The 17,065-nt window shown below is 38.9% G+C and overlaps 1 protein-coding gene across 4 annotated transcripts in view; it reads left to right on the top strand.

The window, feature by feature from the left end:
- NPNT (nephronectin) overlaps positions 1-17,065 on the top strand; it is an 82,804-nt gene that overhangs the window by 28,114 nt on the left and 37,625 nt on the right. For 2 of the 4 annotated variants that reach the window (XM_036409764.2, XM_036409758.2), the window contains 2 exons: positions 11,857-11,949; positions 16,540-16,632. In XM_036409764.2, coding sequence (XP_036265657.1) covers positions 11,857-11,949; positions 16,540-16,632 — 186 coding nt within the window. The remainder of the gene's footprint in view (positions 1-11,856; positions 11,950-16,539; positions 16,633-17,065) is intronic. The other 2 variants (XM_036409770.2, XM_036409786.2) reach the window with 1 other exon arrangement.

Here is a 17,065-nt window from a genome sequence, read left to right as displayed (position 1 = left end):
TCAGCCTCAGTATTCATCACGAGGACCTCCCCAGGGGATTGGCCTTAAACAGGATAGGAAGAATTTGGAAGAGAAGGTGTGATATTACATTTTGGACTGAAATATGATCTCATAGCTTCAAGTTATTGAGAAAACTTATCTCCAGTTTACTATTTTGGCCTCTAGTCAAAAGAAATGAATAATTCAACATTTGTTTATATCAGGGCTGAAAAAAGTCACCCTTTACAAATGTTAGGCCTTTTCTCTATCTTTTGTTGGCTTTTTCTGTTTTACATCACCAACACTGTTACTTGTAAGCAAATACTCAACTGAAAGTGAATAATTGTTAGGAATGAATGACCGCACACTTTTTTTTTTTTTTTTTTTTTTTTAAGTTTGTATACTTTCTTAACTGGACATACCGAGAAGCAGCCCTGACTCACATCCCATCTCAAAGGCCACCTCCCCCCTCCGCCGACCTACTTGAGCTGGAGGAAGCCTCCGCTCCTTTCGCACATTTAGTCCTAAGCGAGAGCCTGACTCATTCCGCTCTGCAGCGTGGTGGTTTGTGGATCTGTGTCATTTGTTCGGCCAGACTGAGTTCCATGACGCGGGGGACTGTGTCTTCCACGTGTTTACCTCCGATGCAACGGCTTCCGCAATGCCTCGTCCGGTTCAGTTCGGTGCGCTTTCGAAGGTGGAAGGACCACAATTCCTTATAAAAGGGATAAAAAGATGAAGATGCAATCTTAATAAGCAGGCTGTGCTTTTCAAAAAAAAAAAAAGATAATTTAGTGGGAAAATGAACATATTTAATTTGTCTGTCTATCTTATGGGCTTTTTATATATCATAGATCTTCACTTTTGATTAAGTTTCTAAAAAATCAATTTACTTGCTTGAAAACACAGAATGCAATCTGATTGGGCCATCGGCTGCTTACAGTGCATTGGTTATCTGCAGTTAGGGAGAGCATCCTAATTCTCTGAGTACGAGGCTCTTCATGCTGACAACTGCCTTGTCTCTGAACGACGACTGTTGACCGTAAGACCCAGTCACGGGGGATTACCCTTGCATTTCCAGACTCTGCTGCTCATACCTCTCGGCTTATTCTGAATCAAAGGCCCTTCACCACCCACATGGTGAATTCCTGCTCATCCTTCAAGATTCAGCTCATATTTCCTCTTGCAAGTCTTTCCTGGCATTTTCCCGACTCCCACCTCTCTGCGGAGAAATTCCTTCTTCTGTGTTCTCTTAAACATCTTGTACACCTGCCATATCTGTCTTTATTCAGAGACTGTACACTGTTTCAGAGCAGGGGCTGTGTACTTAAAGAGCTCAAAGTCGAGTGGGAGAGCCAGATAAGAAAAATACCTGTGATGACACAGCATGGTGTATGTGGATGTGAACATAAACACATATAAATAACTGGTGATAGAGGTATGCACAGGTGCTTAGGGGAGCTCAAAGAGGGCTCCACACTCGGGATGCGGGGCTGCAGCAGGTCTTGGAGGTGGTCGTGTTTACGCTGAATATCAAGCCTGTCCAGGTGTGAGTCTGGCAGACATGGGAGGAGTGACATTCCATGTGAAGGTGTGGAGGTACTAGAGAGAGTGTTATTTTTTGAGAACTTCAGTTTGTTGGAGTATTGGTAGTTGTGACTGGTGATGAGCCTAGTGGGGAAGGCAGGAATCAGATGATGAAATGCAGTGTTGAATGCCATACTGAGACATGGATCTGGTAAGATGAGCTAAATACACACGAAGAAGAGTCAGGGAGGGTAGGGAGGAGAACGGCATGGTAAGATCACGGGTTACCATGTCCCTCTCACAGCAGTGTAGGCCTGTTCAGGTCCGTAGTACTAGAAGCAAGAAGGCCATTGTGCCAACATATATTTAACCAATCCCTTATTGATGTACATTTAGGTTTCTTCCAGATTTCTGTTTAACATTCTTCATGAGATAAAGTTGGAGCAATTAATGAAGTAATGTTGTCTTTAAAAAAACAACACAGTAGCCCTAGCTGGTGTGTTCAGTGGTTAGAGTGTCGGCCCACGCACCGAAGGGTCACAGGTTTGATTCCCAATCAAGGGCATGTGCCTGGGTTGCAGGTTCCATCCCCAGCTTGGTTGGGGCAAAGGTAGGAGGCAACCAATTGATGTGTCCCTTATTGATGTCTGTCTCTCTCTCTCCCTCCCTCCCTCCCTCCTTCCCTCCCTCCCTCCCTCTCTTTCTTTCTCTCCCCTTTGCTCCATCCCTTCCACTCTCTCTAAAAAATCATGGAAATATCCTTGGGTGAGGATTAACAACAACAAAAAACACACATAGTATACCAAACTGACGATTGCTTCACATCATATAAATCTATGCACAGTCACAAAATGATTCCTTTTTTAAAGTAGTTAATATATAGCTCAGCTCATTGTACCAGTAACTCTTTTAAACACAGAGAGATTTTGGTGCTGAAAGAAGTCATAATGGTCACATTAGAATTTTACTAGCCTTTTGTGATGTTTGTCTAGTAAACCTACCCCAAGTTAGAGCATCATTCCCCAAGCTAAAACAAATACGATCTTTTTAAACTAAAAGGAACACTTTAATGAGTTTCGTTATATTCTAATGAATTCTTATTTATGAAACTAGATGTCTTGTAAATTTGCTTTCCTGAAAAAGAAATGTTTAGCATTGCTTTTATCCCAAACCATTTCTGACTTTCTTAAATCTATGGAATTGATCACTTTAATGTATCCTTTTATATGCACCTGTTAAGATATCTGTGCTTACCTCTTGTCTATCCTTACTGGACTTACCTAGTTGAAGATGAGGTATCTTATTGATATGTATACCTTCAGTTTTTAATATAGTGTGTTAACCACTGTGGCTTTTCCTTTTAGTCATTTTTTTTAATCCTCCTTATAGCTGGCATTTTGTTGAGCTCTTGGTATGAGACAGGTACTGTTCTAAGTAATTTATTTGGATGTTTTTCATTTAATCTGTCAATGAACCTATGAGTAAATCCAATATGCACTAATCTTTAAGAAGAAAGATAGCTGTGCTGGCACCTTCACCTGGTTCAACTCAGGTTCACTATTTTAGAGAAAAGACAAGTCATCTGCATAGGACACACATTTCCTAAGTGGAGGGTATCTGTGCTCTTGGCCCCTTCTCTAGAGAGCACTGATGAGTGCACAATAGCTCTCAAGTAATAACGTTTGCCAAGGTATGCATTTTATTGTGCTTGTGTTTATAAATTTTTCTCATTTATTTGAAAATTTCCAAATCCACAGAAGACTTGCAAGTACAGGATCAGTAAATATGCCTATAATTTTTTTTTAAGTTTATTTATTGATTAGAGAGAGAGAGAGAGAGAGAGAGAGAGAGAGAGAGAGAAACATTGATTTGTTGTTCTACTTATTTAAGCATTCATTAGTTAATTCTTGTATGTACCCTGACAGGGATTGAACCTGCAACCTTAATGTATCAAGACAGTGCTCTAACTGACTGAGCTACCTGGCGAGAGCCTCCTGTACTCTTTATCTACAGTTGTTAACATTATGCATCTCTTTCCCTCCCTCCCTCCCTCCCTCCCTCCCTCTCTCCATCCCTCCCTCCCTCCCTCCTTCCCTCCCTCCCTTCTTCCCTCCCTTTCTTCCTTCTTTCTGAATCATTTGAAAGTAACTTTCAGATAATGGCACTTTATGCCTAAATACCTCAGTACGCATCCCTGAGAACAAGGACATTTACATGCAAACCACAATATCCTTATCACACTTAAGAAAGGTAACATTGACACACAAATATTATGTAACATACAATCCAGATTTTAGATTTTCCAATTGTCCCAGTAATTAGTTTTATGATTTTTTTTTTCTCTTTGGTCACGAGACAAGCGAAGATCTTACATTGCATTTCCTTGATATTCCCTTTGGTCTCCCTTAGTTTAGAATGGTAAGACCACTTTTTTCCTTCTTCTTGACAATGACATTTTTGATGAGTCCCAAGTAGAATGTTTCACAGTCTAAATTTGTGTCTGGCTTCGTCATCATTGGGTTCAGGTGAAACCTTTTTTGCAAGAGTATTACAGAGGTGATCGACCATATGTTATAAATTCCCATTGTGCATAATGTCGGTCTGTTCCATTTTGGGGGGTGTTAATTAAGTTTGATCACATGATGAAGGTTCCACTGAAAGGCACCTTCTTCTTTTTGTTATTAGTACGTCATCTGCAGATGACACATTGAAACTGTTTGAGCATCCTATTCTCCAACAAACTTCCAACCAGCAAAAGTTTTAACACCTATGGATAGCTTTTGATCAAATTAATTATTTCAATGGAGGTTGTGAAATTGTGTTACCATTCCTTCTACATGTTCACTGGCATCTTTCTGGGAAGAGGAGCTCCGTCCTTTATGAATCACTTTGGACCCAGGGACTCTTCTTTTATTTAATTGTTATGAATTTCTATATTTCTTGGCGCTCAAATGACCCCAAATTTGGCCAGTGGAAACACCTCCAAGCCAGATCTTTTTGCATCTTTTCATTATTCTTTGCATTACATTCTTGCTTTTTATCACAACAAAACGTTTCAGGCTCCCTGCCCCAGTCCTGACTCCTTTCACTGTGGAATAGGATTTAGAAACAAAGATCTGGGTGCTGAGTGTGCTCATTGCTATTGTTACCTACCTGAAAAGAAGCAAACAAAAACCTACTGCACACTTTCAATAACATTTTCTTATGTGTTCTGAATGTCTCATTTGGCATTATTCCTAATTCCACTCATATCAAAGTGGAAACAGAAAGAAAAATTAAAATTCCAAGCCAACTGAAAAGGCCAACACTTCAGAAGGAGATTTTTCAGTGGCAAGGGATAGTACTGAATTATGATAGTTAAAAGTTGGTTTGAGATACAGAAATGCAGATGCAGAAACCTATTTTCTTTGGGCTAGTTCAGGAGTTAAACATTAAATAGTAAGAGTTGAACCCAACCCATTGGTGGTTGAATATAGACCTATAAACAAGAAAGTCCCCTTTCAATTCCCAGTCAGCGCACATGCCTGGGTTGTGGGCTCAGTCCCCAGTGTGGGGCATGCAGGAGCCAGCCGATCAATGGTTCTCTCTCATTGATGTTTCTATCTCTCTCCCTCTCCCTTCCTCTCTGAAGTCAATAAAAATATATCTTAAAAATAGTGAGAGTTGAAATGTGTCTGATTTGGATGTTCCCAAAGACAAAAATAAGTTATTATCAGACTGCTCTTGGTAGACAATATTATATTGACCAGAACCCCTATTTATTTTAAGGTCATGCACCAAATTATCACTCAGTTGGTTGACTTAATATTTGACTATAATCTACAAATTATTTACATTTTTTAATAGTAAAAAGAATGTTAGATAAAATGTGACAGGAAAAATAAAATCATAGATGTAGAGATACTTCAGAAGAGATACACATTCTATAGTTCATTATATATATATATTGGTACAAAACAAGCAAAAGAGTAAAGAGATTATGTTGAGATATCAGGCTTACTTTAATTTCCGTAAATTGTAGATTATGCTCTTACCTGCAACGTTTCCTTCCTGGAAATGCAATTTAAATACCTTTATGCCCTTAATCACCATTGACATTCTCCTCCCCTCTCATGCTTCCTTGCTTAGTATTTTACTACAGCCTCACCTTCTCCCTTCCAAACACTCAGATTTGCTGGGCTTCTGGGCCTTTATCTGAACAAGTGGGTTCAGATAAACCCACGGATCTGGGACAAGAAATTTTTACTGAAATCGGGCAAGTCACATAACCTTCTGTGTTTTCACTTGTCTGCTGGTAAATGAGGATAATGTCGCTCTCCTGCCGTCTATGGATAGTGTGAGGACAGATTTAATCAGTCATATGAAGTGGTTTTGAGTTCTGCATTCATGAGAGTATTTAATGGATGATATTATATAGAGATAGCCATCAGAGGCACTTCAATTTCAGTTTATGCTGCGGCAGGAGTTTAGATCTGAAAGCAGGATAATCAGCACTAGCACACAGGGTATTCGGAAAGGTGGGGAGTTGTTTTCCTCTGAAGATCATAGAGTCCGGAGGAGGCTTTCCTTGGGATTTTGGTGTACCTGTGGTACAGGATGGCTCAAGGCCCTTTCCCGTGAGGCCCTATAAATTCTGCCTCCACTTCTTCCAAGTCCCATTCATACAGCAGTGGGTTGTTTCACGCTTCATTTAGCAACTTTCGCTCTTTAAAAAGGATACTTCTCATTGTGCGCTCCTGTTTGCCTCAGATGAGTTTTCCATATCTGAGTTCTCTGAAACTTGTTAGATGTAATGAGAGCTCTCTGAAATCTCCCACCTTTGTAGCCATTCATTCTTCTGCCCTGCCCTTGCATACTTCTATGTCACCTTTGTTTCTCAATTACATGCCTTGGAGGACAAGGTTCTTTCATTCTGCTTTTAGTGGGGCCATCTATGAATGGCAACATGATGTAGATTGCAGAAATTACAAATGATTCTTAGGACTCGAAAGACAATCTTAGTCACATTAAGGAAATCCTTCTCAAGTTACTAACCACACCCGAGGTTGAGTTGGCTTTTTCCTTGTCCCTTTTCCTTGTCCAGAGCCATCATCTACTTGGGCATCTCAACATGTCCTTATTTTTTCCATGTTGTCCCTTGACTCCCAGTGTAATTAGTTTATTTAAGAAGTAGTCTAGCCGAAACCGGTTTGGCTCAGTGGAGAGAGCGTCGGCCTGTGGACTGAAAAGTCCCAGGTTCGATTCTGGTCAAGGGCATGTACCTTGGTTGCAGGCACATCCCCAGTGGGGGGTGTGCAAGAGGCAGCTGATTGATGATTCTCTCTCATCAATGTTTCTAACTATCTATCCCTCTCTCTTCCTCTCTGTAAAAAATCAATAAAATATATATTTTTTTAAATTAAAAAAAATAAGTAGTCTATAGAACTGACACGAGACCTTAATTTTCCCCTAACTTATTTGATAACTCACCTCTTATATAAGCATCAAAAAATATTGTCCAACTCTCAGAACCTTATACATTAGGATGCATTTTTAAGAGTAAAATTTTATTAGATTGCAAACCAAAGCAGCATGGACATGTGACAGACAGTAAAAGAGGTGTGTTTGCTTTGCCAGCTGAGACTTGTTTCTCTCCCCCCCCCCCCCTACTTAAAGTAATGAGATGGAGATTATACTTCAGGAATGTTAAAAAGTAAAGTTTGAATATTATTTGCCCATTTCAGCTTAATTCTGACATTTAATTTGGGGTTAAGAAAATCTGTCATTCATTGACTGTGCTTCTCCTAATTTTTGTATTATTGAGCTGCTAAATCATATGTGGAGGCCAGAGAACCGTGGACCATCAAATATGGCCCAGAATTCTTATTCCTGGTCAGAGAAGTGTAGGTCTGAGAAGTAATGCTGCATTTTCTGATTAACTTGCAGCAACAATAGGTATTTCCTCCAAATCAAATTATTTGTTTTTGATGTTTTTAGAGCACTCTAAAATGGACCCCTAGAAAGTATCACATTCTTTTTCTTCTCCTGGCCTGCTGGCCACAGCAGGTTGTAAAGGTTGGTGTGTGTGGCCAGCTCCTGATAGCTCACATTACAGTGGAGTAGGTTATCAAAGGGCAGACCAGTTTACACAGAAGTTGGGAATTGTTTTCTCCAGTGTCATTATGGATATGTATTTTCTAATCTGATTCTTTAGATATAGAAATAACGTTTTTTAGATACTTCTATAATTTTACAGCATTATATATGAAATAAATTTAACAAATTATATTGCTTTCCTAGGATCTGCTCATTTCTATGCAGTGTGTGTGTGTGTGTGTGTGTGTGTGTGTATCCAGAGGAAATATGTGCCAACTTGATAACGAACATACATTAAGATTCCACACCCTTGTGCTAAAGGATAGTCAGTTCGGAACTGAATTTGGCTGCAAGTACAAATACAGTGACAAAAAGCAGAGTGCCCCAGATTGCTAGGATGGCAATTTAGGGTTAATATTATGACATCTTGCTCCGCCCCCTTTTCCATTCTCAAGATTACCTTGTGGTCAGGAAGTGGCCTCTGTAGTTCACTGTGAATTCTATTATATTCTAGGCAAGAAGACAGAGGAGGCATCCTAGTCAGGACCTTTTTAGGTAGCTTTGCTAACGCCCCTCCCCATAACTTCTGTTCACATGTAATTGGCCAGAATTTGGTTGCTCGCCTACTCATATACGCCATGGAGGGCTCATGCAAAAAAGAAAAAAAAGGCAGTCTATTAAAAAGAAGATGGGAAAACATATTTGTAAGCACTGTGCCTTTTATGATCTGCTTAGCCTGTTTTTGGTTCCCATCTGCTGTTTAAGCACTTCCTGTGACAGCTTCACTAGAGCACTTGGCTCTCTAGAACCTTCTTCATTGTCTGTCCCCAGTACCTTATTTCTGTTCTCAAAGGCTTCGTCTCCCTCCCCAGTGTCTCTGCCTCTTAGTTACCTCTACGGCAGGAGGCTTTTCCAGAACCTAGTCAGTGATTATCTACTCCCCCACCCTTTTATCTCACCTCTCTGTGGCAGCTCTTGTTCAGTTTTGGCCAATGTATTATAGTTTCATCGTTATTTTTTTATATCCTCTGTGTATCTCATTTCATCCATACTTGGCTAGTAGACTACATTAGATATAACAAGTGTTGAATACATATTTATTGAATTCCATTGCAGACTCATGCCAGCAAGGTAATAGGAGAAAGGACTTTTACACAACATTTTAAAGAGGCAGTTTCTTTTTGTAAGGGGACAAAATGGTTATATCAACTTTTGACTACCCTATCCCATTTAATGTTGTTGACTAATGAATAGGTCATTGGTTACTTCAGTGCATGGTCTGTCCGGTAGATGTGCAAACAGCCGTTTGGAAATACTGACTCCCTACACGTGTAGGAAACATTAACATCCCTGGCCTCCTGGAATGTGTGCATTTGATGTGCCCAAGATTAGCGGCACTCCATGGAGAACAAACAACGAGGGGGAAGGGGACAATAGAAACTTTTGTTCCTATGAAGGGCCTGAAAGCACCATAAATGGATAGTCATCGAGCTGGTCAGGGGGTCAGAAGGCAATGGGCGGAATTATTTCATAAAGTGTCCTCTTGCAAATACACTTTTTCATGTTTTTAAGTGGTACTTTCTAAAGGACTTTTTCATGTTTTTAGAGATGTTTTCAAATTCCTTCTATTTTGAGAGGTGATTACCTTCACTTTTGAGATTTTTACTCTTTTTTTTTTTTTTTTTAAATATAGCATTCTGGGTGCCTCAGACATACCTGATTTATTCAGGTTGTTTTTATATATATAATTGTGAAGATTTATGAAAAATCTTTTTTTTTTTTTTTTTTTTTAGTTTAACAAAAATTCTTTTCAACTTGCATTTCTTGGTGATGGGACTAGCAAGTTACATTAAAAATGGCTTATTGTGGGACTTGTTTTAAAAACTGCATCTAAACCATCTATCAGGTGTACAGTTGACTGAAATATTATATTGGAAGGCACTCCGAGATAGTCCATTTTTTTTTACAGTTCTGAAGGGAAAAAAAATGGCTGCCGTTTGAATTTCACACCATGTCTAACATCAGATTTTAAATGTGCACATTTCTCTGCCATTTACACTGTTCACTTTTTCCCGCCTTTATTTCTGCAAGCTTTCAAATTAAATCCCTACTGAGCAGCACTGTCTAAGGGTCATTCATGGTTCAGGGTCCAGTTGAAGTGACGAGTGGCCAGGAAAGACCTGGGAGTAAAATTGGCAGATAGGCCTGTGGAATCCAGGTGAGGGGAGGGTTAGTGAGGGCGAGTCAGGAAGTGTAGAAAACACCAGAAATAACCTTCACATCAGCTTCACAGGAATATTAGAGCTTTAAAGGAAATGATGTTTGAGAATTGCCAGAAACTGGGAGCATATCCCAGAACAGAATAACCTGAGCCAAGAGGGGAAGGTACAGGTGTTGGGGACTCGAGAACTCAGGGTCACCATTGACCCCAATTCCCTCTGGTTTTTACGATGTCTCAGCTCTTCACTTTGGTTACTGAAGCCCCTCTCTTCTGTCTCAAAAACAAATCATTCTTTCCTCATGTCAACTGGAGTTTTTCCAGTCCTTCCTACATATTCCCAGAGTGTTGATTTGTATCTGTTAATTTTGCTGATGGTGTTAAACTTTCCATTTTCTATAGATAAAGTGTATATTCCTCCATCTGAAATTGAGGGAACATCATCATCTGATACCGCTCACCTATGATTGTCTACTTCTCACTTTTCTACCAGCATTTACCTTTCTCCTCCCCTCCCCCCTGCCCCCCCCCCCTCTCTCTCTCTTTTGCTTGCCAAGCCTCCTCAGTGTCCCCTAATAAACGGTCTAGTTTGTTGCACAATTCTTCCTATCGTTGATAGTCATCTCCCTTTTCTTTCTACCCAAGTTTCAAGTTCCAACTCAAGCCTCTTCTACAAGGCTTTCTCTACTGGATATGCTTGCGAGATGATTTCTTTACACATTTTGTATGTGTCACCTATTTTGTTCATAAGCAAACGTTGCCTTAAATTAAAAACATGCTTGTTTTGTCCCTTCATTTTAGACTGTAAGCTCTTTGATACCAGTGACCACACTATATACAGCGTGTTCTCTCTGTTCTAGTATCTGGCCTAGCCCTTGCACATATTTGGTAAAGAGCAAGGGTTCTCAGTCTGGCAATATCACAGTTTTGGCTGGATAATTTGTGTGTTTTGGGGGGTAAGAGAGGGAAGGGGCTCTATGAGCATTGTAGGATGTTTAGCAGTACCAACTAGATGCCAGGAGCACACTCTCCCCAGTGTGACAACCAAAATGTCTCCATTTATGCCAGTTGTCCCATGGGGGCAGAAATCCCCGCAGCTGAGAATGTCTGATAGAGAGTAAACAGAAAAAATTCTAAGCAGTATCTTGGCAGGAACCAAAGACTGTGAAAAATTTAAATGATGATTTTATAGAATTTTTTTTGGGTCTTGAGGAAAGACAAACTCAGTTGATAGAAGATAGTAAATGAAAAATAGATACTTTTATTTATTGTGATAGGCCATAGAAAAGCTATTATTGATTGATGAGCAATAGAAATCCACCTAAGGTTAAGAAAGGTCAAAAATGACAGAGGTGTTCTTAACTTGAAATTCCAAAAAAGATTGAGTTGCAATGTTTATTTTATTTTGAACATTTTGTACTTAGGAATACTGTTTCCAGTAAAATAGTATTTTATTATTTAATTGGAAATTTATCTGGACTTCAAACAACTTATCTGGAGTTAGTATCTTTGGATTAAGAACAACTTTTTTGAGTGTATTTAAAAAAAATACATTTCAGGGAAAAGGAGGGAGAGTTAGAGAGGAATAGAAATATAATGATGAGAGAGACTATTGATCAGCTGCCTCCTGCACGCCCCCTACTGGGGATTCAGCCTGCAGCCTGGGAAGACTTGAAGGATATTTGAGAGAATGAGTTTGAAGTTATGAGTACAAGTACAGGTTATTGTAAAGTTATAACTATTAATAAACACCAGTTGTGTTTATGCTTAGTTTTACATATTTTTTCTGACTATTAGAGTATTGACCTCAAGTTCAGCCAATTTTTTTAGCCCAAAGTGATACACACGCGCACACACATGCGTGTAACACAGGTGTGTTAATGTGTACTTTAGACAGTGCTTTCCACTCCAGAACACAGTGATTTTGTATATTTCTGCTCTTTTATACATTCTAAGGTGCGGTTTTTATTTTATTACTAAGCAAGTACATGATGTAAATACTATACGGTTGATGTTCTGCTGACCTAGAAATAATGCATGATATTCTCTTTTCTCAGCTGTGTGCCAACCACAGTGCAAACACGGAGAATGTATCGGACCAAACAAGTGCAAGTGTCACCCCGGATATGCCGGCAAAACCTGCAATCAAGGTAGGGAGAGTGTGACACAGCGAACGATCGTGAGCCCCCTCTACTCCTGCCCGATATAACAATGTGAAGTGCTCACGCCCGGACAGTTTTCCTTGACGATTGTTCTGCATATTTAGCTGCATTTATTGAAAGATAGAAATATAATAGTGGTAAATCTTTTTAGAATTTATTTCATCGCAGGACAATGAAAAGAATCTTCTTATTCACTGCTAATAATTAAAATGCACTTTGAAAAAGAGAATTGCAGTGTCAGCAACGTTAGGAGCCTTACATTCTGCTGCTCCTTGTTCTGCCCCTCACCAGTGGGGGAGCCTTAGCAAAATGTTAGGCTCCTTGGACCCAATTTGGTGAAAACACCTTCATACTCACAGTCAGGTAGGAAGTTTGATTTGAAATTCCGAGGTCCCTTCAAACTCTGAGCCCTTCTATTTTGTGATTAAATTCCCTTTAACTGTTGACCAGCTTACAGTGTTTCTCTGAGAAATAAAGATTTTAATAAATTTATTAGCAAGTTACTTTTAATTGGCATCAGTTACTTATAAAAGCAAACATTTATTTAGCAATAAGAGTACACCAGGTTTTTTACATATATTGTCTATTTTCTTTCTTTAAAAAAAATATATATTTTATTGATTTTTACAGAGAAGAAGGGAGAGGGATAGAGACTCAGAAACATCAATGAGAGAGAATCATCGATCAGCTGCCTCTTGCACACCCCATACTGGGGATGTGCCCACAACCAAGGTACATGCCCTTGATCGGAATCGAACCCGGGACCTTTCAGACTCCAGGCTGATGCTCTATCCACTGAGCCAAACTGGTTTCGGCTATATTGTCTATTTTCATTATTACAACAACATCAAGAGGTAGAATGTTTATTATAATCAAGTTATTAAAGAGAACATATTGACTCATTGTTTAGTTGAAGTGATATCAGGGATATTAAGTATCTTGTCCAAGTTCATAGAATTAGAAGACCTACCATATCAACTTAGAGTTACTGTCTATAGAATGCTTGTTCTTTTTACCAATTTAGTTTTGGTTGAAGAATATATCATTGGAAATGTGATCTTCTGGTTCATGCTAACAAGTTTGACAAGGCTTGTCTTTTTAACCAAAAACTTTCTACCATTAGGAGAAAAACAACAACAACAGCAGCAGCAACAACAACAACACACACACACACACACACACACACACACACACAAAACCAACAAAATCAGAAATACCCATACAAATTCCCTTTCCACCTCAGCCAAGAAAATGTACTAGTATGGTTAGATTTCACTAGAAAGATACAAGGATAAAATAGTTTTTAACTTATTATTAAAGCAATACTCCCTATCATTTTAAGTTGTCAAGTGAAACGATCATGTAGGGGCCTAATTTTCTCATCTTATAGAACTTCACCTCACCCGATACAGAAATGATATTGTTGAAACACTCTTGTTCTTCAGTATCTGATACTCCTTGAGGTGTGCTGTATAAACTCATGTTTGTAGCCATAGTTTTCACAACATCCAGAACACTGGTGTTTGCAGGTATATCTAATTGTTTCTGCACTGCTGGGTGAAATCCATGCTAGTAAAATGTGACATGCCCAATGGTAGGACAAGCTGTTATTCTAGAGTCTTCTAGATTATCTGCTACTTGATAGATAGCCAAGTTTTTCCAATGCTTCTTTTCAAATAATGTTTTTTAACTTGGGATTTATCTGTCATACCTGGGTAGTATTTTTTAGATAAATGGGGTTCTTATTATCTCAGTTTACTCTTTTAAAAATCCGTTTGGTTTTCTGTCTTCTGTATTTCTCAAGTAGCAGCATGTTTGGTTTTAATTATTGAGTTGTTAGTGTTTATCTTAGAGTCCCAGCATGCTTCTTCTTTAAAAGTGATGAACACAAGTCACCAGAGATTTCATTAATATGTCAGCACCATAAAACTTCTTGTCCTGATGCCAGGAATTTATACAAAGAAGATTATTCCAAATAGCTGCTGTTGAGGTTGCAGAGAAAATTAATTTAAATTTATTTACAGAGCATCATCAACTTTAATGTGCTTTGAAAGACTCGCAAGCTATTATTGGAACAAGGATTCATTTCTGAGTATCTCTTATTTTCAGAAAACCAGTTTACTATATACTTATTATTAGAAAAAAAGAGTTCACCATGCACTTGTTTTTAGAAAAGCCAGTTGTTGTTGTTTTTCAGTAATTCTAAAGAAAAATTGAAATATATTGAATTGAAATCTTGCCTCCCAAAACTCTCTTCCTTAGGGGGAAAAGGATTCCGTTAGTAGCAAAGTGGGATTTTACACCTGCAAAAACAGTGCTGACATTGAAAATGTCATTTCAAATCCAATTGTGAATAGAAAGCTCCCGCTCACAGTGACTATGAATGTGTTTCATTCATCTTTCGTGTGGCCTTACTTTCCAAAACAGCAATTAGGCAAGTTCCTGATGGAAAGAAGTACACGTATTCCTTTTGAGAATGGAACCCTTTGTATTGTCTCTCTGATTTCTGGGTTCCTGAAAACTATTATTAAAATGACTTGCACATGATTAGTGCACAGTAAATATTTATCAAGCGAGTGACTATTTCCTACAAAAGTTCTTGGTCCTGAAAGCTATAGGAACTTGAAACAGCCCCATGGAGGAGTCTGGTACCTTATCCTCTTACCGTGTGGACACGAGCCCTGTGAGAAGCTGCCCTCAGTGAGCTGGGTAACTCGGAGAGCTGTCAAGAGGCACCCAGAAACACTGAAAGAGCAAATGACCCATATCTGCTCTATGTCTCCATAACAAACTAGCATAGGCTTTTGATCTAGACCATACATTTTAAAACAGTGGAAAACATAAGTTTATTTTTTTCTTGAGGAGAGAAATGTCAAAAAGAGGTACCTTGAAGTAATTTTCCCAGAACTAGATATGAGCTTTTGATTAAAAGTCGGTTTGGGTACAAGGCATGGATCTGCATTAAAAGTTTGTTGCAAATTGTGTACTTTAAGAAGTCGTTCCCTGCGAGCTTGCTTGGCTGCATGGACAGCATGATAAATGACAAGCACTTGAGCGCTGTTGGAGCGGCCTGGGGAGCAGCCAAGATAGCAGGGCAGGCCCACTTTGGAACTGGCTTCACTTAATAGCCCGACGCAAGATGAGTGTAATCTGCTCTTGGTGACTTGCTCCCCATGGGTCATTTTCTGGATTGCTATAGTTGGATCACATATAAAACCATAGGCATGGACTGATCATTATCATATTCTCTAAGGTACATGGTGAAATTCTAGGTGAAATTCTAACCAGAACTCTGGCAAGATTGTTTTTTTTCCATCTTACTTTCTCTGGTAATTTTATTCTTGCATAGTTCCTCCCTCCCTGAGTCTCTACGTACCCATACAAATCCCCTTTCCACCTCAGCCAAGAAAGGATACTAGTAGAGATAATAATATTTTTATAACTTTCTCTCCAGGGAACTATTTTTAGCATGGAATATATCATATCATTGCATTTTTTTTTCAGGAGAGATATTCTTTTGAATTCATAGTGTGCTTTATAATGAGTACAGGAGAAACAATTTATAAATATAAATTGCTAATGTTTTGACATGGTTCATGTGTCATATGTTGAATTCCTCATCCCGAGAAAAGAATTAGTGTCTTGTAGCACGTAATCAGACAGTAAACATTGGTGGACTAGTTCATTCTCAGAGATGACTGCTTTTCTCAGCACAGCAGCCTTACATGCATTAACCCTCATATCAAGGTAGCTTCTTATAGCCTTACCTTTATGAAGGTTGTGTGATTTTAACTCAGACACCAATGTTCATTTAATTTGGAAGTTTCACTATTACCAATGCAGTAGCCTTGAAATAGGATATGAGTGCCTTTTTGACTCTCTACTTTTGAATCTCACCCATCTCACAATATTTTTAGCAAGCTAACCATGGGAACAGTTACTTTATTTTTTTGCAGAAAACTTATGTGGATATTCTAATTAAATGTGACCTAAATGTAACATAAGTTTTTATATTTGAGTGAAAGCATTTATCATGCTATCTTTTTAAATAAGGTCTTTATGTAAATAATAACTTTGTGTGTAACTTTAGAGTATTTTAAACTATTGTGCAACATAATAAGAAAAAGGCTTAAGTTGGTCATTTAAGACTTCAGGATCCTGACACAGAGCAGGTTTTTTATAATCAATATTTGTATAATCTTTGTTTGTTTGTTCTTTTAGTTTTCTCTCATTGTTGATAATTAAAATCATGCTTTTTAAAAATGACTATCTCTTTATTACTGTTTTTTCCCTTTTAAGTTTATATGAGAATGATGGATTAACTTGTACTGTGTGTGTGTGTGTGTGTGTGTGTGTGTGTGTTCTTGGGAAGAAAGATGGCGGTGATAAATTTTCAGGAAAGTAAATATTTTTTTAAAAGGGAGAATCTGGAAAAACTAGAAACTACTTTTGGTAAAGTATTCTTTTTGAACTCTACCAACTTTATGTAATTGTTTAATATATACTTATAAAGATTTTTAGGGCTAAGCATGACATCAGTTCAAAGTTGACTCTTATTACCTTCTTCCTGGTGTGAAGACGAGCACGCCTACCCAACTCCTCTTGACCAAGGCAGTGAGCAGCCTCTTTTCCAACCCCCGGATCCGCAAGCCACAAGTTTACCTTCAAGGGGTGAGCGTGCACTGTCTCAGGGGGTCTGCTCCTCCCACCTGCCCGGCTTCCTGCAGTGTGTCACTCCTTGCACCTGCTCCGAAGACCAGCCCGGAGCGCCCGGCCTCAGCACTGAGCATGTGAAGCAGCAGCAGGGCCAGCGCCTGCTGTAGACTCTGTGCTCTCCTCAGTCTGGAGCCTCTGCTGTCCTCTCACTGCACCAAGTGTCGTTGCTCTTCTTCTTCTCTGAGCTTCAAAATGTTTTCTAAAAAAATCACATAACAAAATCACGTTTGTTTTCATATGTAGATGAAGTCAGGAATATTAGAGCAGCTGAGATTGGGGCTTTTGCTAAGTATGTTTTAGAAGTGAGCTAGTCCTCTTCATCACTGTACTTAGGGTGTAGCGTGTTAGGCTACCAGGAATGAAACATACATTAGCTTCCTTCGTTTAG

The sequence above is a fragment of the Pipistrellus kuhlii genome, unplaced genomic scaffold, assembly GCF_014108245.1.
Source record: "Pipistrellus kuhlii isolate mPipKuh1 unplaced genomic scaffold, mPipKuh1.p scaffold_m20_p_1, whole genome shotgun sequence".
Lineage (NCBI taxonomy): Eukaryota > Metazoa > Chordata > Mammalia > Chiroptera > Vespertilionidae > Pipistrellus > Pipistrellus kuhlii.
This window is presented reverse-complemented; position numbering and strand designations above follow the sequence as displayed.